The sequence below is a fragment of the Chlamydomonas reinhardtii genome, chromosome 16, assembly GCF_000002595.2.
Source record: "Chlamydomonas reinhardtii strain CC-503 cw92 mt+ chromosome 16, whole genome shotgun sequence".
Lineage (NCBI taxonomy): Eukaryota > Viridiplantae > Chlorophyta > Chlorophyceae > Chlamydomonadales > Chlamydomonadaceae > Chlamydomonas > Chlamydomonas reinhardtii.
Window position 1 is genome coordinate 5,174,838 of NC_057019.1, and position 26,716 is coordinate 5,201,553.

The 26,716-nt window shown below is 63.9% G+C and overlaps 6 protein-coding genes across 6 annotated transcripts; 3 read left to right on the plus strand and 3 right to left on the minus strand.

Annotated features, from left to right (window-relative positions):
• Positions 1-88: 88 nt before the first annotated feature.
• CHLRE_16g683250v5 (uncharacterized protein) lies at positions 89-2,340 on the plus strand. Its single transcript, XM_001692020.2, has 4 exons — positions 89-339; positions 432-533; positions 747-842; positions 1,192-2,340. The coding sequence occupies exons 1-4, from the start codon at positions 247-249 to the stop codon at positions 1,474-1,476; spliced, it is 576 nt and encodes a 191-aa protein (XP_001692072.1). The 5' UTR covers positions 89-246; the 3' UTR covers positions 1,477-2,340.
• Position 2,341: 1 nt separating this feature from the next.
• CHLRE_16g683200v5 (uncharacterized protein) lies at positions 2,342-5,458 on the minus strand. Its single transcript, XM_043071485.1, has 7 exons — positions 4,909-5,458; positions 4,791-4,844; positions 4,539-4,595; positions 4,205-4,395; positions 3,496-3,603; positions 3,143-3,217; positions 2,342-2,885 (listed from the first exon to the last, which is right to left on the minus strand). Exons 1-7 carry the CDS (start codon positions 5,003-5,005, stop codon positions 2,811-2,813), a joined length of 657 nt encoding a protein of 218 aa, XP_042915973.1. The 5' UTR covers positions 5,006-5,458; the 3' UTR covers positions 2,342-2,810.
• Positions 5,459-5,568: 110 nt separating this feature from the next.
• CHLRE_16g683150v5 (uncharacterized protein) lies at positions 5,569-6,770 on the plus strand. The gene has a single exon (XM_001692019.2). The coding sequence runs from the start codon at positions 5,661-5,663 to the stop codon at positions 6,132-6,134; it is 474 nt and encodes a 157-aa protein (XP_001692071.1). The 5' UTR covers positions 5,569-5,660; the 3' UTR covers positions 6,135-6,770.
• Positions 6,771-6,849: 79 nt separating this feature from the next.
• On the minus strand, positions 6,850-14,844 carry CHLRE_16g683100v5 (uncharacterized protein). The gene is made up of 12 exons (XM_043071483.1): positions 14,649-14,844; positions 13,631-14,378; positions 13,036-13,197; positions 12,597-12,805; positions 11,855-12,359; positions 11,358-11,558; positions 10,629-10,878; positions 9,899-10,294; positions 9,487-9,611; positions 8,883-9,266; positions 8,505-8,745; positions 6,850-8,235 (listed from the first exon to the last, which is right to left on the minus strand). The coding sequence occupies exons 2-12, from the start codon at positions 14,099-14,101 to the stop codon at positions 8,099-8,101; spliced, it is 3,081 nt and encodes a 1,026-aa protein (XP_042915974.1). The 5' UTR covers positions 14,102-14,378; positions 14,649-14,844; the 3' UTR covers positions 6,850-8,098.
• Positions 14,845-14,984: 140 nt separating this feature from the next.
• Positions 14,985-23,045, plus strand: CHLRE_16g683050v5 (uncharacterized protein). The gene is made up of 17 exons (XM_001692018.2): positions 14,985-15,277; positions 15,674-15,807; positions 16,259-16,440; positions 16,674-16,797; positions 17,097-17,248; positions 17,477-17,562; positions 17,807-17,949; positions 18,317-18,461; positions 18,779-18,888; positions 19,132-19,227; positions 19,533-19,659; positions 20,106-20,245; positions 20,406-20,588; positions 20,895-21,062; positions 21,303-21,419; positions 21,574-21,685; positions 21,862-23,045. The coding sequence occupies exons 1-17, from the start codon at positions 15,133-15,135 to the stop codon at positions 22,458-22,460; spliced, it is 2,763 nt and encodes a 920-aa protein (XP_001692070.2). The 5' UTR covers positions 14,985-15,132; the 3' UTR covers positions 22,461-23,045.
• Positions 23,046-23,190: 145 nt separating this feature from the next.
• Positions 23,191-26,694, minus strand: CHLRE_16g683000v5 (uncharacterized protein). The gene is made up of 5 exons (XM_043071480.1): positions 26,540-26,694; positions 24,703-26,392; positions 24,307-24,417; positions 24,011-24,082; positions 23,191-23,748 (listed from the first exon to the last, which is right to left on the minus strand). Exons 1-5 carry the CDS (start codon positions 26,611-26,613, stop codon positions 23,611-23,613), a joined length of 2,085 nt encoding a protein of 694 aa, XP_042915975.1. The 5' UTR covers positions 26,614-26,694; the 3' UTR covers positions 23,191-23,610.
• Positions 26,695-26,716: the final 22 nt, after the last annotated feature.

Consider the following 26,716-nt stretch of genomic DNA (forward strand, 5'->3'; position numbering starts at 1 on the left):
GCCCTGATGCGCTCAATCGCAGCCCCGATGAGCAGGTTCTTGCCCGAGCACGGTATCAGGCGCAGCTATTTTCCCCACTGCTCTGTCACCCGCAGGACCCCTCCAACCCTCTTTAGTTGAGCAGCTGAGACGCAACACGCGAGGATCATTTGCGCACTGCTTCGCCGACCTTCTTCTGTTAACCATTGTGCTGCTCGACACAAGCCAGAACTATACTGAAGCACCTTCTATCGTTTACATAGCGCGATGGCCACCCCAAACCCGGACGGAGCTTTGCCGGGTGCAGGTCCGCCAGCTCCGTCGCACAACATAGCAGTGTTCTTCCATGGCTTTTTCAAGGTGAGGAATCCCCTGTACAAGGACCCCGATGTGCTCGGGGCCCCGCATCGGAGCGTCAACTCCGCGCTTGACTCGCTTCCTTCTCGGCGCAGGTCGTCGCAATTGTGTGGTACTGGATTTGCACGATTGTCAGCAACTCGTTTGTGGTCAACTTCGTCGTGTGCATCGTCCTCTTAGCACTGGACTTCTGGGTGGTGAGCCTGGGTTCGTGCGTGTGCCCGCTTGCCACCTGCCCCGCGACACCTGGCGCGCACCTGCTACTCCATGGCTAGACTGACAAATCAACATACAAGTATGGGCTTAAAAGAGGAAGGGCAGCGGGAAAAACTGCGCTTATGCGCAGCGTGGCTCCCTAACTGGCTTGCAGCCCACCAGCTTCACTGGGATTCCTCCTGTTGCCCCTGCAGACCAAGAACATCACGGGTCGGCTGCTAGTGGGGCTGCGTTGGTGGAACGAGGCGAACGACACGGGATCCGCGTGGCGCTTTGAGACCCTCCCAGAGGTGCGTGCTGCGGCTTATGCACCAGCGCGTTCGTGGGCTGCAAGCGGTGTACGAAAGCACGTCGGTAGTGTCGGCGCACCGCCGCGTACCATGAAGCACGTTGGGTCCATCGAAGGTCCTGTCTATTGTGCATGTTCTTTGGAGCCCGCTCAAGGTGTTCATGGTGGCACGTGGTCCACGTATGCCATGAGGGCATGCATGGTCCCACCTACGGCTTCTGCGCGCCCTTCTTTGCATGCGATCGTCAAGTCGTCACCGGATTGCGCCTGCTTCCCCCGACACGCGCACCCTCCCCTTGGCCGCCTGCGAAACCCATCTCCACAACCCTTCTCTGCACTTTGCTGCACAGGGCGTGCGGCAAGTGCTTCCGCGCGAGAAGCGCTTCTTCTGGCTGGCCTGCATGGGGGCCACGGCGCACTGGATCCTGGCCTGTATCATTGCGGTGTTCGGACTGTCGTCCTACATCATCGTGGCCATCATGGGGCTGCTCTTCAGCGGCAGCAACCTGTGGGGCTACTTCAAGTGCTCCCGAGAGGCGCAGGCCGACCTCAAAGGCTACATCAACTCCACCTCCAACACGCTCATGCAGGGCGCCATCAAGCAGCAGCTCAACTCGGCAGTCAGCCGGGTATGAGCAGCCGCGGAGTGAGGGGGTGTCGCTTGAGGCCTGCTGGCGAGGGGCCGCCGGGGGCCAAGAGCGGGGTCACCGCGGTCAGAAGCGAGGCCAATGGCCAGTTGGACATGGCACGGGCTGCCAACGACGCCGGGGCCAGGGTCAGCTGCCGCGTGACTGTGGACGCCGGGAGCGCGGGGTGTGGGAGGCAAAGGCGCACGGCGGCGAGGCGGAGGCACGTAGGGTGGAGACGGAGACGAGATACACACATAGGTAGAGGACGAGCTGTGGCGGCCATTACGTCGTTGCGTGGGTGAATCGCTGCGCTCGGGGGCTCAGCCCGTGGGCTCAGCCCAAAAACAGACCTTGGAGTCATGACATTGACGCAGACATGGTGGTGCATGGATGCTGCCAACGGCACACGCATGCGAAGACGCCGTCGTTTTTGTGGCTTGTAGGTGATGGCATGCGCCCTGCAGCTCCAGCTGCAACACGCCAGCATCAGGGTCTGTTAGCCAAACGCTAGCCGCTGCCACCTGGCGAGTTGGTGAACTTCGGAATCAGTTATGGGCGATATGAGTTGGGCACAGCTGGTGGGGATACTGATCGTGTGTAGCGCTGCACAGTGTCAGTTCATATAGGGCGAAGCATCAATACTTTCGTCTTGGCCCAGTACAGGTGATATCACGGAAGGCAGCATCCCGCCATCCGCACGTGCGTACAGTGCCCGCAATATGCTTATACGGGTACGCTCCTTGGATACGGTATGGGGTACGGTGCCTAGGCGCAGCGATGACAGTTGCAACCTGTCAGTAAGGTCACCGTGCTGCAACTTGCTTTCGTGCCTTCATCTGATACTGTAGAGGCATAGACGCAAGACACGGTGTGGTGATACGTAGTCACAGGACTGTCACCTAGTCACAACGACACAACGCAACATGTCCCGGGCCCCAAGATAGACGCAAAACGCCGGCAATCTCTCAACAAATGCATCATTTCCTTCCACACTGACACGATATGCGTCATGCGCACTTGACTGCGCCGCAGAATTGCCTTGCTGCTAATCACGGCAGCACCATGGCTTGCCTGCTCGCCAAATATCAGCAACTGTTCCTCAACCCTCTCAGTGCCTTCCCGCTTCAGCAACATGGATGTGACAACTCTAGCCTTTCTTGTTCGAGCTGTGTTGTTGTATCCTCTGCGTCGTTGGCTCTTGCATGCCGCTACCTGCCTTCACCTCCGCCGGCACCTGCCTTCACCTCCGCCGGCACCGCGGCCAGTCCACGCGATGCTGCGGTTCCGCCATTACTTTCCTACGTCCCTCTTCACAATGCTGCCAAGCGAGGGCCTGACTGTTAATGGCCGCCCGAGCCCTGCATGCGCAGTGCCGCCGTGTGCGTCACGTGCGGGCTGCTGCGGTCAGCAGTGGCCTGCACGAATAGGAAACCCAAACGCATTTATTGACCATGAATCTCGGTGCACGGAGGGCACCACTGGACACAGCACGCAGCAGTTGACCAGGTGGACAACGGCTGGCAGTTTATCCGGCACAAGCGCCCTCCTGCTCTGCCCCAGAACGCGCACCTTATCCGCGGAGCCCTTCCGCCTATACATGGCCTGAAACTCCCGCCCGCCGCCCCACTCCATGCTGCCCCCGCCCCGCCCCTCCCCTCCCCGCCCGCCTCACCTCCACGTGCCGCAGCTGCTGCGGGCTGCTTGAGCGCACCTCTGACATCAGCTGGTCGTGTGGGTGGCGCTTGATCTGCGGGGGAAGCAGGCCATGAGGGCATTGGCGGTGAAGATGGTGTGCGGAGGGGTCGGGCAACTTCGACATGCAATCCACGGCAGCAGTGCTCCTTGCCTGCCCGTGCCACCTTTCTCGGCCGCCCAACCGCAAGGAGACTCCGGGCTTGCATCACAGGGGCCGTGTTCATGCTTCCCAATGCAATTCCAGCCCCATACATGCCTATTCCGCTGCACGCTGCTCCCAGCGCCCCCTGCCCCCGCCCTGCTCGCGCCCCGCCCCGCTGCAGTGCTTGCCTTGACGTCCAGCTCCACCTGCGGGCCGCTGCGGTCGCTGACCTGGTCCACGTGCTTCAGCGGCTTGCCGGGCGAGGAGATCTCACCTAGGAAGGCTCGCTTGTCCCACTGCGAGAAGGCAGCAGCAGCAGCAGCACAGGCGCTGGTGCGTTCACGTGACAAAGGAGTCGGATGGCAGCATACGGTATATATAAAGCAGCATCTCGAGCAGCGCCTAAAGCCCTAGAGCGACAGCGGCCGACCCGCCGGGGCGTGACAGGAGATGGGGTTCAGTAGCGTGCGTGGGCACACAAGCCCGCCTGCAGCTCATAGCCGGAGTGCGGATCACGCCCGCACTGCCTCCCGCCTCTTCCGACAGCTTTTACCTGCAGCCCGCAGCCGCATCCACGTGCCCGCAACCACACCCCACAGCCAGCCCCCCATCGGGTATCTTGTACCTCCCCCCCGCTGTGCCTACTGGATGTCGGCACTTCACATTTGTGATTTACTCCGATCTCCATACATGAACTAACAATTGCTCCCACTTCTCGAACCCCCACCCCACCCACCAACCCCCACACACACGAACTCAATGGGATGGGTACTTGTCGAGTGCCGCTCCCAGCGCAGGCCAAGCTCTTCTCCTCGCTCTTTCGCATTGAGTTTGGTATGAGCTTACGCTGGTACTCACAATCCCCCCGCCCTATACACACGAACTCAGTGCCCGTACCTGGCCCACGTGCGCGCCGTCGGTCATAGGCGCACTGCGGTCTGCCGGCGCCTCCACGTGGTTGAGAGCCAGGCCGGCGCCACCGCCCTCGGAGGTCACTGACTTGAGCTCACTCACCACCGCGTTGTGGCCGCCAATGGCCTTCACCTCCGCCAGCAGCGCCGGCCGCGGGTTGGGCTGCATCTGGACGCCTGGAAAAAAGTGACGGGAGGGGGCGACAAGGGACGCTGGGGATGGCCGTGGTGGGAGCCACTCACTCCAACTTCGGGGGGGGCGCCTTCTGCTTGCCACGAACATGCATTGCGTAAGCAGCAGCGTCCGGTGAGCGCAATACCTGCAACCTGAGGTGCGCTGCGGTCGCTAACGTTGTTGGGATGCTTCAGCGGGCAGCCTGGAAGGGTTTGCGACAGCAGTTGAGGTGTGGGTCGAGGACTCCAGACGCTTCAGTACACGAGTGTTCGGTTCCGATGTTCTTTCGTGAGCTTCCGCGGATGCAGCCCCGTGAGCTCGAGGGACGACACGTCAGAGGCGGAGGCGGGCAATGCGAAGCGCCTTCAGGCCGGCGGGTCGCCCTACGGAGACTTACCTCCCTCGATTTCATGGATAAACTTTGCCTTATCGAAATGGTGTACCGTCGTCCCTGCACAAACCGGGGTTAGTCAAAATGCCGTGGAAGGTGCTCCGCAAGCCCGACTTCATCTTACCGGGTTCTATCTTGGGTATTGAGCGGTCATCGGCCTCTACATGCTTCAGATGGGGCTCCGAGTGCCTGAGCTCGAACAGGACGTTGTCGAGAGCCATTGCGTCACAACTCTCGGAAAAGCGAGTGCAAGCAGTTGTAAAAAGTTCGGACGGGTTGCAACGGAGCGACTGAGCTGTACTATGTGCTTACAGAAGGTATGTTGAAATACAGAGTTTGTTCGGCACCAGGCCGCGCTGCTGATCTCCTGATGCAGGGGACAGGACAAGATGCAGGTCAGGGGAGGTGATGCAGGTGAGTACGGTAAACGCAACCGAAGGAAAGCATCTTGGATATTGTCAAGTGGACCTATGTTCACGCGTAGGCTGCAATGGTGCGCGCTTCTTTCGTCCGCATTTGTTTGCAGCCAGCGGGGATGTTCGGGACACAGAAGGCCCGCGGAAAGCTGAGGCATTGCAGGAACTCATCCAACTCTGTTTGCCCCAGCTAGATGCTGCCTACAGATCTGTGCAGAGCGCATTGAAGCTCCTTACATGCTCAGCGGGGGACGCATCGCATCGATCGGCGGGGGAACCGAGGGTGGAACCGCGTTTCCTGGGGTTTGGAACACGCCGTGTCTTTGCCATGGCGAGCATAGCCTTTGTCTTGGTCTCTTGACTCTCTTCTGCAGATGCAATGCAATCTTAGGTATAGGAGTTTTAGCTGTATACAGTACCACACTGGGTTCCTGGGCTTGCAAGTCTCAAGCCAGGCACAATGCAGCGCGCGTCGCTTTCACTCTTGAAGAACTGTGTAGGGGGTGCGTCTCTGCTTGAGACATCGCTTCAGCGTGCTCTGGCCAGCTCTTACACCACTCTGAGCTCCAGCACGGGTTCATCCTCGTCGAGCCTTCCCACGCCCGCCGTTCGCCCGGGCCTGCTGTCCAGCCTTTCCAGCTCCGGGCCATGTGGCGTTAAGGGCATTCGCTTTGCTGGCGACTACAAGCCGGAGGTGCCGGGCAACACGGTCGACAACTGGACCGAGCTGCGTGCGTCCTGGAACAAGGAGCGTGCTAGCTCGCTGGGAACCAATTACTACCTCAACGTCGCGGTCATGGGCTTCGCCTATTGGCTCAATGAGGCGTACTACTTCCCTCCGCGCACGCTCTACGTGGGCGCGCTGGTGTTCTTCGCGCTGTACGTACGCAAGGCATACTTCTCCACGCCTTATGCCTTCAAGCACGAGTATTGAGCGCATGAAACAGCAGTCGTGATTGTCGCATGACATGGCACGGCTTGATGGTTCTGAAAAGGCTTATCAGCTTATCGATATAGGCAGCTGTGTGGGGGTGATGTTGACATGGGTGCGACCGGAAAAGTAGACTAGGATGGGGTTGGCCTATGAGGGGCGCCTTGTGGGATGGGTTGGGGAGATTCGTGTCAGTGTGTGTGACTCTGTGTCAGAGAGGGGCTGCAGCTGGGACGCTCGTTCGTCGGGCTATGATTCAGAGACAGCTGCTGACGGATAGTGAATGGAACATGCCAGCATTGCGCATGCTGTGCTGATTGTAAGATGCAAAGCAAGGACCGTCCGTGAGTCTGTTGGGGGGTCACCTGCGAGCGCATGACGAATGCGGCACCCAGGTATCGATACAGCCTTAGGCAGATGCTTGTTGTTGATGGAGATGGGGGGACTCTGAGAGCAACCCAGTGGCGTATGAGACTGGATTTGGATGCACCCAGCAGCGAGACCGTGGCGGTAGTCAGCGTGCCGGTGTTGCACCATGGCCCTGCCGCGCGTCCAGGAGAGGCGCACTCGGAATGGTCGTCGCACGGTACACGGGCACGTCAGGTGCCCGTCGGGATCAGCTTAAAGGATAATAGGCAACTGCTGGCAGCGCGGTACCGGGTAGAAAGGTGGGGTGCCCGTGGCTCCCTTCAACTGAAGTCCATGGGAAGCAGCAACAGTGGCCAATGCAAGGCCTTGCAGAGTTGCAGCCCCGACCCGACTCGCGTAGTAGCCCTGCATCCGAAGGTCCAGGGCGGCGACGTGGAGTGCAGATACACATATATTTGCACGTGCAGATACCGGGCTGGGGAAAGGGTGAGCGTGCTGCCGGGTCTACTATAAAGAGCTAGAGAGAACCCCCCGGTGTAGGAAGCAAGTCCTGGTAGCTCAAGGCCCAGAGTGGATGTCGACGGTGCAGGCCACGGCATGCCTCTCAGGCCTAGAGCAGACTTTGCGTCGGCACTCGGCAGCCCGGCAGGTCCCTGTTATAACCAATGCAGTAATGCACTCTCGGCTGGATGGAGTCATGGTACTATTTTGTTTAACACAACCACAGAACCACTTACGTAGCTACCACGCAGCCAGCCTGACAACCAATCCTAAAGGTTGACCCAACTGTTGTCTGGTGTTGTGTGTCTCAGCGACTCGAAGCAAAGAGCACCGGGGCTGTGGGGCTTTGGGAGCACCGGGGCTGTGGGGCTTTGGGCAAGCCCAACGTCCTGTCACAAGACCGCCGTGCCCAGACATCAAATGCCACGACCGCTACCGCCGCGCCATGTCATATGATGAAGGAGACACACTTGTTCGTATGCCCGTATGAAGGGAAGACGCACACACACGTTCGAGGCAATGATTGCACCTACCGCGTCTCCCAGCGACAAGTGCGACAAGATGCACATCCACAATGCACACCCTTACAGGGCCCGTCACGAGCTGTTGTAGATACCAAGTAAATTGTCCAAACTCCACAAGTCCAAGCGACTTCCAAACAAACGTCCTGACACATGCCATTCATGCCAGCGGTGCCACCCATGTGTCATGTGTCCACGAAGTGCGCATTGCATGCCGCAGGCATGGCTTTGAAACTGTGACAGGGCACGGGTCAACTTGTCCAAGCATCAAAACAATTAACTGCACCGGTGCCTGCGGTGCTGATCCAATCACCAGGGCGCGCACGCCGTCGTCCCCAGGACGCGTGCTATGCGCCCACGTGCTCCCGTCCATGGCCCACACATCCGCACAGCCCACCCCTCATCGCCCCACATGCCCAGTGCCACAACTGCTCGTCCACGGTCAAGGTCACAGTATTCCACGCATAGATACCGTAGTTCACACGCCCATGCCCCGCCGCTGCTGGCCCAGACCCCCATGCAACCCCTCGTTGGCCCATGTGGCCATGCCCCGCCGCCGCTGGCCCACGCATCACATCACAGCTCGGATGTGTACATGCGGGAGAAGCCGCCCGCCGCGCCCGAGCCGGTGGCGCCGCCGCCCGTCATGCCGGTGCCGCTGCCGGCGCGGCTGCCCACGGCGCCGTAGGCGGCGGTGATGCGGCTCATCTTGCCTGCGTGTGGGGGCCCAGTGGGTGGGGCCGAGTATGGGCGTGTGCGCAAGGTGGCAACAATGCACTGGCTGTGAACAGGAGCCGTCAGTGCGTAACGTGGAGCGGTGGATAGTTATGCGTGGCGTGTGGAGACTCGTGCGCAGCACACATGCACCCAGGTATCAAAGCGCGTTGCAGCATGCAACCAATAACTTCAAGTACGCTTCTCTCTGCGGGATCCACCATTGCTGACATGCTGGCGCAAACCCCTAACCCCTCAACATGCTCACCTCCCGGCCCGGTGGATGAGGGCGTGGTGGCTCGCACCAGGTGGAACGGCAGCTCCATCCGCGCCTGACTGGGCTGACGCGACAACGATATGGGGCTGTTGCAGCCGCTGCGGGGGCCCGTCGGCACCAACGCGCCGCCGCTGCAGGACAACCCGCTGCCGCCGCTGCCCAGCGCCGCCGCTGCCGCGGCGGCGTTACTGCCGCTTCCAAACTCGTGGGCATTGAGCTTGGTGTTGTTCATCTGTGAAGACGTGGGTAAGTGGATGGGTGGTTGGGAGGTTAGGTGAAAAGTGCGGGGGAAAATGCCCGTTTCAGTGTGGCACCTGCCTGCGAGCGGCACACGTACGAGCCCCAGTCCTGCAGCTCGAAACTTCTTACCCGCCGCGACAGCTCTTGCAAACCAACGCCGCCGCCGCCACGTATGGACGCCACGGATGCGGCGGCGCTGCTGCGCGGCCGCGAGGGCGGCGACGGCGCCACCATCATCATCATACCCGAGCTCGAGGCCGCACCCACGGCGTGTGGGGACGTGACGGCGGCAGGCGACCCGCCCGGTGGCGAACCCGACAGGTCTTCCACATGCAGCGCGCCGTGGTGGGAGTGGGAGGCGTGCAGCAGGGTGCCTGGCGGCGGCACAGGCCGCATGGGGCTGCCGGCCGCCAGGGGCGGCGGCTGGCGAGGGTGCGGGGGCTGCTGGGGCGTGGCGTGGCCGTCGCCGTTGCCGGTGCTGTGGTTGCTGCGAGGCACGTTGGAGCCAAAGCCCTGCACGGAGGGGGCGGAGCGGGGGCACAAACACGGGGGCAAGAAGGGGAGGGAGGAGCGTTTGACACGGAAGCGTCCGGCGAAAAGTGCTGGAGGATGCATGTGAGCGGCTGGTTGCATAGCTGGGGTGAGGCACTCGCGTGTGCGCATGTGTGTACATGGGCACCGTATGGTTGCCGCCCTCCCCATCGCCTGACCATGCAGATAGGCAGGCACTCACCATCACGTGCGGCAACTTGACAGCTGCCTTGGGCGAGCCAGTGCCCGCGCCGGCCAGGTGAGTGGTGTGACTGCGGCGGAATGGGCTGGAGACGTCGTCAGCACCCATGCCGCCGCCATGCCCACCTGCAACGTGTGTGAAGTGACGTCCGCCACGCGTTTCAAGATCCGGTCCGCAACCAGGTCGGCACCGAGCGGGGCACTACAAAGGCAGGCCATGACACGCCACTAAACCGGCACACCACGCCCCCTTACCCCACTTAAATCCACCAAGCCCCAAACCCGCCCCTACGGTATCCCCCCGTATTCCTGCATTCTTGAACACGTCTTGTCCTGCTTCCTTGCTTCTCCTAAATTCTTTACTGTGCATGGTGAAGACAACACCTCCCCCCGCCCCCAACCGCGGTCCTCACCGTCGTTGAACACCGCCGCGGAGAAGTGCACACCCAGCATGCCGCCGTGAGGCACACCGCTCGCACTGCCCGGCCGCGGCTGGCTCGTCAGTGAGCCGCCGCCGCTGCCGCCACCGCCCAGTTCGTTCCGCAGCAGCGCACCCAGGTTTCCACCCAGGCCGCCGCCGCCACCGCCGCCGCCGTTGCCAGATGGCGAGGGGCTGGGCTGTTGGGCCGGCGAGAAGCTGCCCAGGTGGCCGGCGGAGATGGCGAGGCCGGGCGGCGGCGGCGTGATGAGGGCGCGGCGCGAGACGGAACCCAAGTCGGCGAAATAGGCGCGGGGTGAGGAGTTGCCGCCGCTGAAGGTGACGCTGGAGCCGGGGGCGGTGAGCGGCGTGTCGAGCGCGTTGGCAGCCACTAAGGATGGAGGGAGGGGAGGGGAGGGTGGGTCAGAGCAGGCGGGGAGGGCAGGGGCGGGGCAGGCCGGGGTGGGCGCGGTAGGGAAGGATGGAGTTTGCAAAGATGGTTGGAAAAGCGGTACACGGGCGGTGAGACAAGAGGGAGGTGGCGGCATTTGATAGACTGGGTGTGGAAGCGGGCGGTGGTACGGCTGCACGTGCTGCTGCCTGCCGTGCTAACTCGGCGCCCACACGCAGCAAACGCAAATATGCGCAGCAGAGCAAGAGGCAGCAATGGACGCGCCGCGCTCTCGCCGCAACGCCTCCCCGGCCCCGTCCAGGACGCCACTCACTCGACTGCTTGCGGCTGAGCGCACGCTGCAGGGTCTGGTGCGAGCTCAGCGCGCCGCCGCCGCCGCCCTCCTTCCGCGCCGTCTCCGGGTCCACAAGCCGCTGCAGCGCGTTCAGCGCCGCCGCTGCCCGCGTGACTTTGGCGCCTGCGTCCGCAAACGACACGCCTCGGCTGAGGGCGGCGGCGGCTCGGTCGCCGTAGCCCAGAGTGCTGCTGCGGCTCGTACGCGCGTTGATGCCGTTGTAGGAATCCTGAAAGGGGAGAGCCGGAGAAGGCAAGGAGGAGGACGGGGACAGGCTGAAGGCTGTGGTAAAAGGTCGTCCAGAAGGAGTTATGGCTGCGGCGTGCTGGATGCGTGCCGGCGCGTTGGTACCCTGTCTGAAGGCTACAGCACAGGCGCTGGTCGCAGCCGGAGACAGCCAGCGGCGAAGCGCTGCACCGTAGTCCAATGAACCCTCTCTCCCGAAACCACACCGTCTCTCCCGAACCCTCACCCTCTCTCCTGCTTCCATTGGGCTCAGGCACGTACCCCCCCCCCCGAGTCGGAGCTGCTCTGGACTGCCCCTTCCACCTGCCGCTACACTGCCCAAGCCCGACTACATACGGTGATGTACAACGACTCGCTTTTGCAGCTGCAGTTCTCCTTGCCGCGCGACTGTTTTCGTACGGGATTGGTTCAACGTTAACCCCCCCCCCCCCACACACACACACGCACACGCGCGCTCCTCACCTCCAGCACATCCCAGCCCGCGCCGCTGCTGCCTCCTCCTCCGGCCTCCAACAGGTCTTCCAACAACTCGGCGGTGGTGGTGGCCTCGGCCAGCAGCGCCAGGCGCCGACCCAGCAGCGAGTCAGGGCCCAGGCCGCCGGGCGCGCCCGCGGCGGCGGCGCAGCGCTCGTGCAACTCCGCTGCGAGCCGGGGGATGCCGGCCTGAGATGGGGGCCAGGCGCGATGGGTTCAGGCGAGTTGGATGTGTGCGAAGATAAACAAATGCAGAGTACTCGCAGTCAAAGGACTCACCCATATGGGCAGCCCCAGCTGGGATGCGCCCAGCCGCACACCACTTGCTGCTCAAGCTCAGCCTCGGCCCCACTCCTGGAACACCCACCCACACCTCCGACTCCACCTCCACTTACACCTCCACCTCCACCTCCACCTGCACTTCCACCTCCACCCGCCTACACACGCCCGCCCGCCCGCTCTGCGCCCCCGCCTGCCGATCCCACCATCTGCATCTGGTCGCGGCCGCTGTTGTCCACCGCAATACACGTCAGCAGCGTGGTCGTGTACACCGCCGCCCGCTGCACCGCCTTGCGGCCCGCCGCGTGCGCCACCGCGTTGACGCCGCCGTTGCCGTGCCCGCTGCTGCCCAGCATGCCGCCCCCAGGCGAAGTCGCCAGCACGCCGGACGAATCCGTGCCGCGCGCGTAGCGCAGATCTGCCGCCGCCGCAGGCTCCGGCAGCGGCGCAGCCGCTGCCGGCGCCCCTGGCGCCGCGCCGGAATGCGACCCGGTGCTGCCGGCGCTGTTGCCGCCGCCGCCGCCTCCGGCGGCCGCGGGCTGCTGCTGCGGTCCGAACCAGCGGCCGGCGACGCGCAGCACCTCGGCTGCGGCTCCCAGCACACCCTGCCTCAGCAGCGGCTGCCTCAGCCCCGCCACCAGCGACATGTTGGCCAGCGCCAGGGCCGCGTACTGCGTGTCGCTGTTGTCGCCGCCCGCCGCCAGCCCGTTCCTGGAGCGATGGTGCGTGGCGGTGCGTGGCGGTGGTGATAGTCATTGGTGGTGGCCATTCGGGTGATGATATACAAGTGGTGGTGATAGAATGGAAGAGGTGGTGGTAGTGTGTGCCCGCAACGTCAGGTTAGCGCGTGCAGGTGCTTGTGGTTGCAGCCACAGCCCTCAACCCCGCAGCACGCCACGCAGCCCCCAACCACTCGTAATGCCCCATCCTGTCCCCCCCTGCACTCACTGCATCATCTGCACCGTGCGGCTGACAATGAGCGGGTCCTTCTGAATGGCGTCCCGCCCCGGCCCGCTGCCCGCCAGCGCCGCCACGCAGTTGGCCGCCGCCGCCCGCACCAGCGGCTGCCGCGCTGCCAGGCTGTCCCGCACCAGACCCACCCAGCCGTACGGCGACTGAACCACATGCCGCCCGTCGCAGCGGATCAGGTTGCGGACCTGCGTACGGCGTACCGGGTGCGCTACGTGTGTGCCTAACAATGGAAACAAGTCAACAGACGGCGCGTGTGCGCGGTATGTATGTGACCCCTGCCCCCACCCTTCAGGCCCTCCCTGCCCATCCCATGTGCCCTGCCCAGCCCGCCCCGCCCGCCCACCAAGCCCACCCACTCACCCACCCACCCACCTACCCCACCCTACCCCACCGCCACAGCCCCCCTTCCCCTTACCATGAGCAGCCCCCGCGCCATAAACTCCTCGTACTGCTCCAGGTTGGTCTCCGTCAGCAGCCAGCGCTCAGCAGCAGCGCTGTACTCGGACAGAGCCCGCTCAGGGCCGCCGCTGCCGCCGCCCGCGCCCGCCCGACTGGCCTCCAGGTCCAGAGGCGGCACCTACGCATGTGTGTGTGTGTTAAAAATGAAACGAAAGCCCGCCCAGACGACGTGTGTGTGTGTGTGTGTTGGGGGGGGGGTGGCACGAGGTTGAGGTGCAGGTGGAGCCGGGCTCGGAGGCGGATGCGGCGCGAAGGTGGACCCAGGGCGACCACTGCACGGACAGCACGCGGACAAGGGTTCGCAAGCATGGCTTGCAAACAGTTCGCGCGCCCAGCGAGCCCCGAGAGATGCCTGATGCCCCAACACCCACCACCCATCCCGACAGCACCCAAGTCCGCCCAGCCGCTGTTTCCCTGCCGCGCAGGTACGCGTGCATACGGGCAGGCACGCGGTCACGAGCGTACGCACGCACGCACATGCGGTCACACAACACACACGTACGCAGACAGTCTTTGTTGTTATTTTTCCTTGTACTCTTTAACACACGCACCTGCCCAACCACCAGGTCCAGTGAGTCATCCCGGTGCGGCCCACCCAGTGTGGATCCAGGCGCCGCCGGCTCAATGTGTTCCGTGGTGGTCACCTCCGCCGGCGGCAGCGACGGCGACTCTACCAGATCCGGCGAGCCCTCCCGCTCCGCCGCCGCCTGCGCTGCCGCCGCTGCCGATGCCACCGCCTGCTGCGCCTGCGATCGCACCACGCGGCTCATGCGGTTGGACGCATTGAGCAACGCGGCCAGGGCCGAGTCACGTCCATTGCTCGCCGGCGCGCCGCCGCTACCGCCGCCGCCACCATCGCGATGGGCGAAGCTGACAGAACCTAGCTTGCTGCCGGCGCCGCCGCCGCCGGTTTCGCCTGCCGGTGGATGCGGCCCGTGCGCCGACGCTAAGGAGGAGGCGCTGACGCGGTGGGACGAGGTGCCGCTGGCTGGGCCGTCGTGGAGCCCCGGGGAAGGCGACATCTGTGTGCGTGTGTGTTATTTGTGCCCTGCTGTTGGAGCGGCTGTGGTGGTGTGGATCACAGCGCAAAGGTGGGCGTGTGTGGCGGTGCTGGGTTAGGCCGCTGCACACAGGCTGTGGCCGCAGAGGCTGCCCCGCGGCGTGCGCCCAGCTGCGCCCAGTACGCTGTGGCGGCGCCCGCGCAAGACGGTTTAAGTGCTACCGTATGGCGAGCTAGGCTGTGAGGTGAGGCAGGATGCTGGTAGGAGGGAGCAGCTTTGCAACTGCGAGCCCTGCACCCTGCGAGGAGGAAAGCCGCAGTGGAGGAGGAAAGGGCCGCGTTGCGTAAGGCGTAACCGCGCGAGTTCCTGGTGACCTGGAGCCGAGAGTTTAGCAGCATAGCTCCACGCGTGAACAAAGCCCGCACTATAACAAATGACAGACTCTGAACGTCTCGCGTCGCTTGGGCGGGCATGTCGCACATCGTGAAGCTCGACGCCTGTTTGCTACTTTGAAGCCACTTGCTAGACAAGACAGCGGACGTTCCACAAACGCAGTACTGCGACTTGCCTGTAGACTCCACGAGGACCTTCCGTCAGGCCCCTGCACCACAGCCAGCGCTCCCTCAGGTGCTGAGTACCAATGTTTCCTCTTGTTAATTGAGTACACGCACAGTCAGATATGCCTGGTGCGCCCCTCTGTGAATGAAGAGTGAATACCTTGTCTGTTGACCTTCAAGTTGGTTTCATAACAGTAGAAATCATGGTGAGTTTCCAATGTAGAATCTGAATTCTGTAAAACCCATACCAACATCAAAGCGCGGCCACATCATCCCGATGCATGGCAATGTTGGACTCGTCAACTATTATGGTGCTGAATCGAATAAATGTTTGAGTGTTATCATAAGTTACAATAATCATTGCGTGGTTTGGGAGAAGGCGCAATCGGAGTGGCCCTCCGGCATCTGTCGGTTCTCAAGCCACGGCTTCGTGAGAACGCCTTCAGTGTCGACAATCAAAAGCAACGAACAATTGTTGTGCATATATCGGTGCACATGCAAGGAGGTCAAGTTCTGGCTGGGGTTTCCCCGGCCAGCACCTCGCCGGCGCCGGCGGCCCAGCGAGCACGGAGCCTCAGTACGCGTAATGTCGTAGCTCAGGCGGATAATTCAGAGCGCTGGCGCACGCAAGGCGGGAGAGGTGCGCAGTTGCCCGGGGCATGCGCAGTTGCCCCGCGCGTTATGAACGCTACAACCAAAGCACAAATTGGTGTCCTGCATGCGTCCATGATGCTTAGGCATATCCATGGCGCTTGTATTCATTTGCTGCGACAGCGCTTCTGCCAGACCGCTGGGCGGGGGGGGGGTCACACGGGGCACACACGGTCGGAATCAAGGGTTTGCTGCGAGTCGGGATCGAAGCTTGCTTCTATTGGCAGCAGGGAGCACACCAAGCAGGGTCCTGTCGGCCGCGGCTACGTGACGCACACGCACGCCTCCAGAGTCCAGGCTCGCGCGGGGCCGCCGTGGCCCTACCCGAACCCATGACAACGCCTGGCCCTTCGGCGCCTGGCCCTTCCTTCGCTCGTGTACGCAGGTGGCGGTGGCGGCGGCCGGGGCGGCGGCCGGGGCGGGGGCCGCGGCGGGGGCGGCGGCGGCAACCGCCGCGGCAAGACGTACGTGAGCGAGAGCGGCATGACGCTCAAGAGCTACGTGGCCAGTGACGGGCAGGTAGGGGAGTAGGAGGAGGAGAAGAAGGAGGAGCAGCAGCAGGTGGGGGTGCTGGTGGCAGAAGACAGCGCCGGGGCCAAAGCAGCTACTGCGGGTTCAAGGCGCGAGGCTTGGGGGCTTTGGCATGCACAGAGGGTAGGTATGCGCATCCCGTAACCCTGGTCAAACGGTGTGCGCGCACGCTATCTGCGCCCAAGGGCGCTGGCGGGCAGGGGCGTGCCATTGTGGACACACAGCCTCACACGTCCACCCGGAGAGGTGACAGGCTCCGGGCCCCAGGTGCCCTCCAGCTCTGGCCCTGCACCACAGCCCGCCCATGCCCTCCACCGCACCTGCACACACTGCGCAAACCCTTCCAGAACACCCACAACGACACAACAGCGTATCACGACTCAAGCAATCACACCGCTCAAACACACACCGACGCAACTCTCACACGCGCCACCCGCAGGAGCACTTGGGCAGCGCGCTGCAGAAGCGCAGGTACAAGCCCTTCCCGGGCCCGCCGACCAACGGCGGCCCGCCGCTGCGCATCCTGCCCATCGGCGGCCTGGGCGAGATCGGCATGAACTGCATGTTGGCGGGCGTGGGCGACAGATACGTGGTCATTGACGCCGGCCTGATGTTCCCCGAGTGAGTGCAGGCTGTGATCTGGAAAGGGGATGAGAAAAGGGAGCGGAGAGGGGGCACAGCGAGGAGGTACGGTAGTCCATACCGTATGCATTGTCGAAAGCAGGGTGGGGAGCAAGAGCAAGGAGGGGGGAGTGAGAGCGAGGGCGCGGGTTGCCGGTCGGGGCGGAGGTGATGGTGCGGCAGCGCGGTATACCGTAGCTGAACATGCTCCCCGCCTTCCTGCCCTCCTGCAGCTTCTCCGACCTGGGCATGCAGAAGATCCTACCCGACACCGACTTCCTGGCTCAGTGGAAGGACCGCATCGAGGCGCTCATCATCACACACGGCCACGAGGACCACATCGGCGCGCTGCCATGGGTAAGCAGCCGGCAGCGGGGGAGCGGGGCAGCGGGTAGCGATACGGGGGGGCGAGTGGTACAGGAGGGCGTGGAGGGGGAGGGGCAGGCGGAGTGGCAAGGGAGGGCGTGGAGGGGGAGGGGCGGGCATGACGGGGCTAACCAGTACTGCTACACTCAAACCGTCCCACATCCCCGTCTATGCGCCGCCCCCACTGGGTCTTAGTCGTTGGGCTCGGGCATGTAACCCACCTCTGCGCAAACCTGACAACACCCCCCTCCAAACCTCTCCTCCTCCCCGTCTGCTCCCCCCCTCCCCAGGTGGTTCCGGCTCTGGACCCGGCCACGCCCATCTACGCCTCGTCCTTCGTGATGCAGCTGGTGAAGCGGCGTCTCACCGAGTACAACCTATGGGACGAGAAGCGCTTCATCACCTTTGACATGCGGCAGCGCTTCCAGGCGGGGCCCTTCGAGTGAGTGTGGCGCTCGCTGAGGGCGACTGCGCGACTGGTCCTGTAAATCTAAGGGGAAGGGGCGTTGTCGGGGACTCGGGGGCAGAGCAATGAATTGCAAAGGGGATGTGTCTAAGAGGCTGAAGGGAAGATGCGTGCCGCGAGGTCCCGATACGATACGGTTGTTCGCTAATCTTCGCCCCTGTCGCCGCTGCCTTGTTGACGTGCATCCGCGGCTGTGGCTCACAGGATCGAGCCGGTGCGCGTGACGCACTCCATCCCGGACTGCTGCGGCCTCATCATGCGCAGCGACGAGGGAACCATTGTGCACACCGGTGAGACATCGATACGCGGGCGAGTGCGAGCACGAGTGCGAGGCTTGTGCCGATGCCCAACCTTGGACTCCCCTCCGCCACCTTCGGCTACGTGCTTGCTCCCAACCTCGCGCAATCCTTGCAGTATCCGCAACCCCCTCCCGCAACCCAGTCCCCACTCGTGCACACACACACACACACACACACACACACACACACACACACACACGCACACACACACACACACACACACACGCACACGCAGGCGACTGGAAGATCGACGAGAACCCTCTGGACGGCGAGCAGTTCGACCGCGAGCTGTTCATGGCGCTGGGCAGTGAGCCCGTGGCGCTCATGATGAGCGACTCCACAAACGTGCTCAGCCCCGGCCGCACACTCAGCGAGCAGGTGCGGGTGGGGGTGCGGGTGCGGCTCGGAAGGGCGCAGAGGAGCGGGGAGGGCGCAGAGAGGGGGCGCGGCTGAAGCCAGCGTACAGGGATGTGGACTGGGCTGTGGGCAGGGTGGTGGGGATGGCCGCATGGGGCAGGGATTGTGAGAAACGCTCGGAATGAAGGGGCGCAGGCAACTGCAGACGAGTGCGCCCCTTCTTCTTACGGGCGACGATTCCAGGACTCTTGGGACCGATTGGGCTCGGGCACATAACCCCCCGCCACACTCCTCTCCCTTCCCTCCTTGCCTCCCCTCCTCTCCTTCCCTCCTCTGATTCCCTCCTCCCCTTCCCTCCTCCTCCCCGCCGCTCCCCTCCTCCCCTCAGGTGGTGCACGACTCCCTGGTGGAGAAGGTGTTGGAGCACAACGGTCGGGGCCGGGTCATCTGCACCCAGTTCGCATCCAACCTCCACCGCCTGTACGGCGTGAAGCGCGCGGCGGACGCGGCGGGGCGGAAGATCTGCTTCGTGGGTGAGCGCGGTACCGCGGGGCGGGGGAGGGGGTTTCAGTGAGGCACTCGACACAAGTAATCATGAGTGTACTCCCCGCTACACTTCTCTGTACCAATCCTTGCAACCCCCCCCCACACACACACACACACCAGACACGTCCTCGTCTCTTCCAACCAACCCTCAATCCCTCCTGGCCCCCCCTTCTTAAATAATCATGAATGTAATCCCCACCACACACACATACACACACACACACACTGTCTTTGCGCAACGTTTTCCTTGTGCTCTTTAACACACACACACACACACACACACACACACACGCGACCCCCTCAGGCGCCTCCCTGAACCACTACCTGGAGGCCGCCTGGCGGGACGGCCGCGCGCCCTTCGACCCCAAGGAGCTCATGCCCACCGAGCAGCTGAGGCACGCCAACCCCAACGAGGTGGGGAGAGGGGGAAAGCTGGAAGGGGCTGTGGGGGTCGGGAGAGGGGGAAAGCTAGAGGGGGCTGTGGGGTTGAGGAGAGGGGGAAAGCAGCAGTTATCAGCTGCAGATCGATCGAGGGAAGGGTGTGTGTGGTGTGAGCAGGCTCGCCGCCCTGGCTCCATGTTTGCCCCCGAATGACACAAACACACGTACGAACCTTAAAACACACACGAACGACCCCTCTCTCACGCACACCTGCAGGTGCTGATTGTGACTACGGGCAGTCAGGGAGAGCCGCGGGCGCAGCTGTCCATGGCGGCCCGTGACCAGTCCAACATCCTCAAGACACTGCCCGGGGTGAGCGACGGGCGGCGGGAGGGGTAGACAGCTGCTGAGTGTTTGCATGCATGGATCCCGGTGTTTGGGGAGAAGTCACAAGGCAAAGGAGTGTACACCGTGCATCTTCATGTGTATGTGTGCGTTTGATGGCCACACGAGAGAGCGGGGTAGACGAGTTCGCCATGGCGCTGTACTGAGTGACACCCGTGGCCCCTGTCTACTTCGCTACACTTCTCTGTACCACTCCTTGCAACCCCCCTCCCCCCAAGATGGTCTACCGTCTACCACTTCCTTAACTAATCATGAATGTAACCCTCCCTCAGGACCTGCTGCTGTACAGCGCCAAGGTCATCCCCGGCAATGAGGGCAAGGTGACCAAGATGCTCAACGCACTGGCGGGGCAGGGCGCGCGCGTGAGGCAGAGCCGCGCCGACAACCTGCACACCTCGGGTGAGAGAGCAGGCAGGCGGGCAGGGATGCAGGTTTGAAGGAGATGAAGCGGAGCGGGGGCCAGCGGCAGTGGCAACGGGGCGTTGGGTATCACGTACGTGATGTGGAGGTGCGGCTCCTCTGTCCTGGGCCCACAGCCAACAGGATATTCCGTTCCCACTGCCCTGAGTTTGCAGCCCCCTACCCATAACCCTTAACTTACAACCCACCCCCGACCCCACCCATTATGCACACACACAACCAGCTGAGCGGGCTTTCAATTCCTTCTTTAACACACACGCGCGCGCACACACACATACAGTCACACACACACAGTCACACACACACACACACACACACACACACACACACACACACACGCACGCGAATGGTGGGTATCGGTAAGTAACTCCGGCGTCGTCTGGGCGGGCTTTCGTTTCGTTTTTTAACACACGCACGCCCTGCAGGCCACGCCTACCAGGAGGAGCTGGTGGAGCTGCTGCAGTCGGTGCGCCCGCAGCACTTCCTGCCCGTGCACGGCGAGTACGCGTTCCTCACAGAGCACGCGCTGCTGGCCAAGACGCGAGCCGGCGTCAACTTCACAGACGTGAGCTGCTACTTGTACCAAGACTTGCGGTCGTCTGTCATAAATGCTTTTGGTGGTGGCGGGCTTCTCTCGGACTCCATCCTTACGCCTCGTTTACTGTGCACGTTGACTGTCCTAACTTATCAGTATTATTCCTCATCATAAACTGCTTTATCTTCAGGTCATTCGCAACGGCGAGATGCTGGCGGTGCGCGAGCGGCGCAACCGCAACACCGTGTCCACGGGCTCCATGGCAGTGGCGGCGGCCCGCGGCGGCTTCGAGGCGCCCACCATGGTCAAGTACGACGGCGAGGAGCCCACCTACTTCTTCAACGACGGCGGCAAGGGCACCGGCACACGCACGGTGAGCACGACAGGACAGGACGGGGCGGGGCGGCGGGGCTGTTTCTCCGTCTCCTTGATGCCGTCATCATGCACGGGCCGGGCCCCCCACGCAGCCCTGTGCCGACCGGCAATCGGCTGCCGTATCGCCCCCCCTGCTATACTACTGCTACAAATGTCATGAATGTCATGAACGTACCCAACCCCGGCACCGCTTGCGCCCTCGCCCCTTATGGGATGGTGGACACAAGCGCCACCCGCTGCGCCTGGTCATCAGCGCCATGGTCTAACTAGCCACGCCTGCAAAACCATTCACCCACCCTTGCAGGAGATGGAGATCGACATGCGCGGCACGATGGCGATGGAGGGCGTGGTGGTGGTGGGCGTGGACGTGATCCGGCGCAGCGCGGGCGACTACGGACTGGGTTGCGGCGTGCGTGTCACCACACGCGGCATGTGGACGGATGAGGGCAAGCTGCCGGCGGAGCTGACGGCGGTGAGGCGATGGGGTTTTGGGGGTGGTTGCGAGGTTAGAAGGGGCTTATGAGAGTCAGCTGGGGCGGCGGTTTCCTGAAGGTCGGATGTGTTGCGGCGGGTGGAACGCGAGTGGAGACCAGGGCACGCACACGCATGCTGAGCGGGGCAAAAGCAAGCAGCAGCACGCGGCGTCCTCCTTTCGTCAACACCGATACGGAACTGAATGCATGGTACGGTACGCAACCTCCATGCGCAACAGGCTGTGGAGAATGCGGTGGCCCGGCTGTCGGGCACCTGCAGTCTGGTGGAGGTGGAGCGGGCGGCCATCGACGCCGTCAAGCGCCGCTGCATCGCCTTCAACAACAAGCGGCCAGAGGTGGGGCCCTGCAGCGAGAGGGGGGGGGCGAAGTGGTCGGGGTGCTTACGCAGGAACGGCATTCGACCGCGTTATTGCTAGCCAGCCGTCTAGGGAATGCGGTGGATCAAACAGACCCACATGTACGCGTCGTGTGTGCGGTGTCGCCCCGCAGGTCATTGCCATCGCTTACGAGCACGACCCGCGCGATGCTCACGTGGCGGAGGTGGCGGAGGCGCGTGCCGACGCGGCAGCGCGGGCCAACCGGGCCCGCGGGGAGCCAGAGGGTGAGCATGGGACACGGCCTCATGAGTTTTTGCAGTCGCTGAGGAGTGAGGGCGTGCCCATGACCGTACTACATACTGTTGCCCCCACACCTCACCCCTTCTGTGCACGTACCCAGTTGTAGTGTATGGAGTACTGACGGGCTTGTTGTGCCCGTTGCTTTTGCCCCGCCCTGCAGACGCCGGCGGCCCAGCCTCCGTGCTGACGCCGCGTCGCAAGGCCCAGAACCCCTGGGAGTCCGGCGCCGCCGGCTCCAGCATCCGCCCCTCCGCCCCCTCCACCTCTGCCACGGCGCCCGTACGCTCCGCTCCGGCCTCTCCCGCGGCCAGCTCCAGAGCTCCGGGCGTGCTGGTCCCCGGCGGCGCCCGCCGCACGCGCCTGCCCGCGCCGGAGCCGGCGCCGGAGCCAGCGCCCGAGGAGCCTCCGGCGCCCGCGCCCGCGCCAGCGGCGCGCAAGGTCCGCCGCAGCCGCACCACCACCGCGCCTGCGCCCGACAGCGACGGCATCATCTCCATCAGCGGCAGCACGGACGACGACGAGGACGCCGCGGCGGCGGCTGGGCCCGCCTCGGGCTCGGTGGCTGCGGATGAGGACAGCAAGCTGAGCCGCATGCTGCGCGCGCGCAAGGCGGCCGCCAGCACGCGCCGCACGCGTGCCGACAAGGGCGAGGAGGGCGCCGGGACGCTGACGCCTCTGGACCCCAAGGTCATTGCGGACCGGCGGCAGCGCAACCCGCGCGACCGGCCGCATTCGATTGAGGACCCCGATTACGGCTAAGGTGTCGTGGGCGCGGGGACAGCGGCAGTTGTGGTAGGGGCCCTGGGTGCTGCTGGTACTTGTAGCTGCGGCGCGCAATGAGCGCCGCCTGGGGCGGGGGATGTAGATACCAGCCCACACTGGGGAGGATAGGAGGTGCACGGAGGTGGCGGCTTGCGTGGGCTGGCAAAGGTGGCCATGGCATCTGCCGTGCCAGTGCCTGTGTGTGAGTCCTGGGCAGCGGGGGTGCATAGAGTAGGTAGAGCGGCGCTACAGGCTGTGGCAGGCGGCAGGCGGTGGCATGCAGCAGGGCCGGGGGTGCGCTAATTTGCCGGTGGGCTTAGGTTATGGGTGTGCTGGGTAGCGGCGTTTGGTTAGTATTCCGTACCGGTCGGTGCTGGTAGTCTCCGTGAGCTGCCTGTATGTGTGGGTGCGTAGGTTGGGATGTAACTAGTACCTGTGAGCTACGCGCCGCGAGCGGAGGAGTATAGAGAACTGCACGTGTGGGGGTTGGTGCAGCAGGAAAGATACGCACGCCATCGCAGCTACTGCTCGTGAGCCTCGGCGCATAGCGCAACGGGGACCTTGCTGTAAGAGTCGTACCTGTTTGTGTCAGGTTTACAAGATGGCAGTGCCGTGGCGGTGCAAAGTTGTTTTACCACCGCATAGCTGGCGGCCCACGCTGCGTGTTCTCTGGTTTCCATACGGCAGTAAACCAACCTCACAGTATCGCCTTGCCCGTTGCGAGGGCAGATTGCACCAGTTACAAGAGGGACCGGCTGACGCAGTGACCGAATGACGTGGACTGCGATCACCCTGCTCCGGACCTCAGCGGCCTGCCGCCTGCATCGCCGTCGGCCTATCCTACCTCTACTAGGGGCTGGGGACGAGAGGGCGAAGCCCCAAGCACCTGGAACACTGTTACATATGCTGCCAAGCTATCAGGTGCCTGTTGCTACCACTCGACAACACTGGGCCGCACGCAAGCATGCTAGCATCAACAAACAAACACTGTGCGCGCATCACGCCATCACAGTTTACTTCAAACAATGCACAAGCTATTTCAGAGGTACTTCAAACGGACAAGTCACTGACCCGCGCCATGACACGTTACCATCCAACACATGCGCAAAGGCACACGCCCCGCACGGCTACACCAGTGCTGCCCACACTACAGCAGTGCTGCCTGCACCACGCGGCTGCTGGTGACGCCGGTGTGGGGGTTGGCCAGCACCATGCGCCGCAGCGCCGCCAGCCCCGCCGCCGCCTGTGCCACTGCATCCAGCGCCCTGTCACTAGTGCTGTCCACCTGCACGGCAGTGGCAGGGAGCGAGCCAAAGGTCAGGTACCGCGGTAGGCGCCGGGTGGTACTGGGTCGCGGCCGGTTGCATAGGTTAGGGTCCATGGAGCTTTGAGGTATGGCCCATGCGGGCGTGGCAAGGCGGGCATTGGGCAATCAACCAGGGGTTCACTTGCGCAGCCAAGATACCGGTCCCGTTCACTTGTTTATTCCATGCCCACTTGCAATCTAGTGGCAGGGCCGCCGGTGCCACACCGCGCCCCCCACCTACCTCCAGCTCCTCCAGGGCGGGCGTGGGCAGTTCCGCCACCATCATCTCATCAACCGCGACCGCCTCACCCACCTACACATACACACACGGTACGGTGCAGCCAAAAATGCCGGCTGTGTATGCGGTAATGCGGGACTGTGACGTATCCGCTCCAGACAGCCCCGATCCCGATGTCCGTCCCCATTTCCCAACCGGCCACCTTTCGCCTTCCCCCGTCCCTGGCCTCCATTCCATGCCCTTCCGCCGTGCCTCCCAGCCCCCCTGCCGTGCTGCCCAAGCCCCCCCCCGTGCCGTACCTCCGCCGCGGTCATGTTGTACAACATGTCATAGCAGGGGTCGGTGCTGAGGCGCAGCCACGTCAGCGACTCCAGCGGGCCAGGCAGCCGCAGGCTCACTAGCGGATTGTCCTGCGCGGCGGCGGCGGTGGCGGCGGCAGAGAGGTGGCATGGGGCTGAGCCGGGATCCCCCTGGCTTGCACAAGCAGACCTCAGCAGCCTGGGTGCATCATCCTTCCGTCCTTGGCGGAGGCTCGCGTGAGCTTGTGTAGCAGCGCCGTGGCCACTCCCCACGCTATCCCCCTCTTTCCAGCGTCTCTCACTTCACACCCAGCCCTGTGAGTGCCTGCTGTACCAATGCTACCCGGCACCCCGTTCCATCCCACCCCAACCCAGCCCCACCCCAGCCCCAAGCACCTGCAGGTCCAGTCGCTGCAGCTGCCTCAGGTGCACCACCGCCAGCGGCACCGCCTCCAGGCCGCAGCCGCGCAGGTCCAGCGTCACCAGCGCGGCGCAGCGCGGCAGCCACGTCAGCAGCTCCACCGCCGCGTGCGCCGCGTCCACCGTCAACAGCGAGGAGTCGAATTCCTGCTGCAGCAGGGGCTCAAGCGTCTGCGTCTGTGTCGGGAGGTGCGAAGGCACATGCCCGGCTAGCAAGGCCCACGCCCCATCCTCCGCCTCCTGTGCCGCTGCAGCCTCGGCCGCCGCTTCGGCTGCCGCTTCGGCTGCCGCTTCGGCTGCCGCTTCGGCTGCCGCTTGGAATGCAGCTCCGCTTGCAGCTTCAGTGGCAGACGCGGTTGCTGGTCCGACTGCTGCTCCGGCGATGGGCCCGTCCTTCAACTCCTCCACCTCGTCCTCCGACTCCTCAGAGCCCAGGGAGAGGTGCGCCAGCTGCTCTGCTGCGGTGCCGTTGCAGGCCGCGGCGTAGCTCGCTGGCAGCTGTGCCGCCTGCCTCGCGTGACCAACACTTGACGGGCCCGCCCCTCCGGCGCCCACCACCTCCGACGCCGCACCGCAAGCGCTCACAGTCGCGCCCGCGGCCGGCCGCCATGTCCACTCGGGCGCAGGCGGCGGCGGCTGCACGGACAGGTCGTGGGCCAGGCTAAGGTGCTTGAGAGCCGTCAGGGCCGGCCAGGGCGCAGCAGCGGCGCCACGGGCTGGATCCAGGTACGTCATGGCGTGTGTGTACGACAGATCCAGAACCTCCAGGCACGGCAACTTCCCCAGCAGCGCCCCTAGCGCCTCCCACGCCTCCGCCGCGCCACCGTCCAGTGGTGCGCCGTCGTCGAAGGTGTGGGTGGTCGTGGTGACGGTGCTGGCGGTGCTGTCGCGGTTGAAAACCGGAAAACCGGCATCGCTCCCCGAGCCCAGGCCGCTGCTGTTGCCGGGGCCGCTGCTGGTGCTGGTGCTGCTGCTGGTGCCGCCGAGCGGGGTTGCGGCGCTGCTGGCGTGGTAGAAGCAGCGCGTGAGGGTGAGGCGGCGCAGGCGCGCGAGGCCGCACCCAGAGGGGCACAGGTCCACCAGCGGCCGCAGCGAGGCGGCCCAGGGGACGTCCGAGAGGATGAGCTCCTCCAGGGAGGGCAGAGCAAAGGCGCCGAGGATCACGGTGCCCGCGGCGTCGGCAGGCGTGGTGGTGGTGGTGATGGTGGAGGCGGGGGGGATTGGGGCGGGGCGGCACTCGGTAGCGCGCACGCCGGGGCCCACAATGGTCAGCACGCGCACGCCAGCAGGAGCCTCGACGTCACCGGGCTCATTGGAAGCCGCCTCGGCGCAAGCTCCAGGATTTCCGGCGCCAGATGCTGGTTCCTGGGCCAGGGCCGGTAGCGCCCTGCCGAAGGCGCTGGCCCATGCCGCGACCTCGCCACGGCCGGTCGGCCCCGGGCTTACGTCCACCGTGAGCCGCTCCACCCAGGGACGCCGGTCCAGCAACCACGCCCTGATGTAGCAAGCGAGAGAGTCGTCGCCAAGCGGCGTGCGGACAGGACGGGCGCCAGACGCGAGCATTGCAGGAGACGCAACGACGAGGTCCTTAAAGAGGAAGGCGTTCGAGCGCTGGGGGTGAACAGCGGCGAGCCAGGCCTTGCAGACCAGCGGGACCACGGCGTGCCTGCGAGCAGCATTTTAGGTTCGTTGTGCTTACATTGTGGTTGGAACGCGAGCTGGCCGTGAGCGCTTGCAAAAGCCCTGTTCAGCGCGATGTTGACGTGGAGTGCGGCCTTCGGTTTCCGCTGCTTCGACCGCACACGCTTCCCACCGTTCCTGTGGGCTGAGGAGTTCAATTATCTCCTGCAGCACCTCCGGAGGCAGTGTGCGTGCGAGTAGCGCCATTTCGCGCGGCGATTCCAAAGATGGTGTTGCAAAAACGTTTGGAGTTGACCTGAGCCCTATGGGCGTATGCAGTAAGACGCGTGTGTTTATCAGTGGGAAACAT